Below are 3,587 nucleotides of genomic sequence, written 5' to 3' on the forward strand. Positions count from 1 at the left end.
GAAAATGAGAAAAGAGAATAAGGCAATAATAGTGTACCATAGAAGTAATAGTAAGAGAAAATAATAGTGTGTGATACAATAAGAAGATATAATAAAAGTATACATTAATAATTTAAAAAAAATTTAAATTAAAGATAATTTAATAAATTGAATATAAAATTTAAAAAATAAAATATTTTTTATCTATTAAAATTATGAATATAAAATTAAAAAATAAAATAACTTATAAAATTTTTATATTTATTTTTAAATAAATTTTTTATTTTTAAATTATTTTATCAAATCTATAATTAATTGAATTAATTGAATTTGTCCCTACTATATTAAGGAATCAATTTAATTGAATAATCTTGAAGCGTTTATATAGTTATTTTTATAATCAATAAATCTGACAGTTTTTCAAGACTCAAAAAATTATTAATAAGGATATATATGATGAATTACGAAGATTTTTTTCAGGTACACAATTTTTATATTCTCCTATTTTGTTTATTAATTATTCTTATAGTTTGATATTTAAAAATAAAAAAAATAAACATTCTCATTTCTTCTTTTTTTTTTCATTACTTATAAGAAAATGAAAACCTCTTCAGATTCATATTTTGGCCTACCACTTAAAAAATATGAAGACAAATATAAATATCTGTGACATTTAAGTAAAAATTAACTTTTGTAAATAACTAATATGTATTTTGATTTATATATAATTTTTTTGAATCAGGATAATATTATTATAATTATTTTTTAAACTATATATATATATATATATATATATATATACTTCTTTATTGTATATTTTTATAATTTAACATTTTAAAATTTTTTTATAATAGTTTTAATTTTAACAAAATATTATATAAATAAAGTCATGCCAATATTAAAATAATAAAAAATATTTATTTAATAAATTTAAAAAATAAATAATATATTAACAAAAAATAAATTTAATTTTTTTAAAAAATAATAGAAAAGCGGCTGAACAGGCACGATAGTGCCTGTTGAGCCGCTAGTATATATAAAATGCAACATCTTTTGCTCGTTATATTAGCTACACAAATCAAGCAATTTCATCATAACGTTTTTATGATTTATTCACGATATAAGAGTCACAGGAAAGCATCGTTATTATTGTTTCCTTTTGTTTCCCCTTTGGGTGTACTCTATTATTTTATATTTTAAAATAAATATTATATATTTTTTCTTAACAAATTAATATATGAACGAAGGTAAAAAAAATTATATCATCGGAGACATATCTATTTTATTTAATTTCTGTCTGCAATATATCTGCAAACGCCATTGTGATAATGATGTGATGTATGGAAGGAATAATTTTCAGAATTGACTATAACACAATAAAAAACAGTGCTTCTGGTCCTCCCCAAATCTCAGAATCTAAAAAACGGTCGTCAATTACTACATTGGATTGGATAAGAAATGATTATTCTGGAACCGAACTCTCTTTCCCAATAAGTATCCATCCTATCCGATCCAAGTGTGTATACATTTCTATACCCATTGCTGATAAATACAACAATATGTAACCAATACACCAAATATACTGTTAAAAAAAATACAATTTATAGCCAATTTTCCACCAAGAATTTTCAAACGCTATTTGTTTAGCACTTTTGGAAGTCTCGTTATTAAACTACGTTTTTATCTTAACTCATAACAACCATAAAAAAAAATCTCACAACTCATAAATTCAATTTAACAAAATACATAAATTTAATTATAAGTTTAGTTTTTATTTTTTATCTTATTTTTATTTTATTTTTTATTTTTTATAAATAAATACTCTATATATTTAATTTTATCTTCATAAATTTTAATCAATAAAAAGATACATAACAAAACATTTCTTATCTTTGCGTTATTGCGTACTCTTTACGTACTATTTTAATTTTATTACTTGTTATTATAAGATGAATTAATTCGTTACATACAACAATTGAATAATCACAACATGCATATAAAATTAAACTACATAGATTTTAATTCATCATTGGTATTTTAACACCCTACAGGACAAGTAATCAATGATCTTTTGAAAGTTGTAGAATTATTTATGAATATTAATTTTTGCACCGTTTGATATATATTATAAAGTTCGAGATCATTGTGATGGAGAATTGTAGATAACGTAGTGACAGAATTTGACAAGTGTCCCACCACCTGTCAGCAAAGGAGAACACGTGTATGGCTTTATTTTACTACACGTGTCCTCAACACACCGATGATTGTTTCTATATAATACTTCGTTATAGCAGCACTAGGGAAGTAAGTATTCTCACTCACCGAACAGTGTAGAAAATATACAAGGCATTATTGTGAAGAAAAAGAGAAAGAGAGATTATGGCAACGGTTGGAAGGAATGTGGCAGCTCCTCTGCTATTTCTGAACTTGGTCATGTATTTCATTGTCCTTGGTTTTGCTAGCTGGTGCCTCAACAAGTTCATCAATGGCCAAACTAATCACCCCAGTAAGTATCAACACTTAAATATTTGTGTATTTGATTTATTTAATCCAAATTGATTATTCATTTAAAAATAATTTGAATAATAGGTTTTGGAGGAAATGGTGCAACCATGTTCTTCTTGACGTTCTCCATGCTAGCGGCGGTTCTTGGAATAGTTTCCAAATTCTTAGGCGGCAATCACATTAGAACATGGAGGAATGACAGCTTGGCAGCTGCCGGAGCCACTTCAGTTGTTGCCTGGGCCGTCACGGCTCTCGCCTTTGGGTAGAAACGTCATTTCATTCTCTCCATCAATTAGTGATATATCTTGAAAATATTTTCTAAATTTAATTTGGTGACTTAATATGTTTATGCAGCTTGGCATGCAAGCAGATAAATATAGGAGGACATAGAGGGTGGAGGTTGAGGATTGTGGAGGCGTTCATAATCATTCTCACGTTTACACAATTGCTTTACTTGTTGCTTATCCATGCTGGCTTGTATAGTACCAGATATGGCCCTGGCTACCGTGACTCCGACTACGGCGTCGGAGGTGCTACTACTGGAGACCCTATGCACAAGGGTGCTGGTGTTCCCACTTCTAGTGCTCGTGTCTGATCATCGATCATCTAAGTCATCCAACTGTTGGGAGACTATGTTGTAGTATTTTCACTCTGTATATGAATGTTTTCAATTACCTTTTTGTATTTTCTGCCTTCTCCCATCTCGTATTGTACTCCATCAATAACGTAACGTTATATGCTAAAAAACGTTGTGGATTATACTTTTTTTAAGAGTTTTGACATATATTAATTACTTTTTTAAAGAGTTTTGACATATATTAATTTTTAGAAGGTTTTCCCGCACTGAGAGGATGATGATATAATTTAATCTTAACAAAACTAAATAGAACGTGATGGATTGAGTACTAAAGTAAGAGAGTAATCATGAATGCATTAGAAGTATAGTCTTTAAAGTGCATAATTTAGGCAGCAAATATGAACCAATATTGGAGTCTAAAAGTGTTGATGGACTTTTATTTTCATTTTTGATTTATTCTAATCTTCTGTACTTCGAAATTTATCAAATACCTTGAAAGTAATTCTTTTTTATTTTTATTGTTTTA

General features: G+C 27.1%; 1 protein-coding gene across 1 annotated transcript; it reads left to right on the plus strand.

Annotated features, from left to right (window-relative positions):
• The first annotated feature begins 2,274 nt into the window (after positions 1-2,274).
• Positions 2,275-3,255, plus strand: LOC112779574 (membrane protein PM19L). The gene is made up of 3 exons (XM_025823892.3): positions 2,275-2,485; positions 2,569-2,746; positions 2,839-3,255. Exons 1-3 carry the CDS (start codon positions 2,359-2,361, stop codon positions 3,077-3,079), a joined length of 546 nt encoding a protein of 181 aa, XP_025679677.1. The 5' UTR covers positions 2,275-2,358; the 3' UTR covers positions 3,080-3,255.
• The last annotated feature ends 332 nt before the right edge of the window (positions 3,256-3,587 follow it).

Source organism: Arachis hypogaea, chromosome 19 (assembly GCF_003086295.3).
Source record: "Arachis hypogaea cultivar Tifrunner chromosome 19, arahy.Tifrunner.gnm2.J5K5, whole genome shotgun sequence".
Classification (NCBI taxonomy): domain Eukaryota; kingdom Viridiplantae; phylum Streptophyta; class Magnoliopsida; order Fabales; family Fabaceae; genus Arachis; species Arachis hypogaea.

Coding starts and splice junctions, on each gene's coding strand:
- LOC112779574 (XM_025823892.3), top strand. CDS start 2,359: ATGGCAACGGTTGGAAGGAATGTGGCAGCTCCTCTGCTATTTCTGAAC. Junction 2,486..2,568: donor TGGCCAAACTAATCACCCCA/GTAAGTATCAAC, acceptor TTTGAATAATAG/GTTTTGGAGGAAATGGTGCA. Junction 2,747..2,838: donor GTCACGGCTCTCGCCTTTGG/GTAGAAACGTCA, acceptor ATGTTTATGCAG/CTTGGCATGCAAGCAGATAA.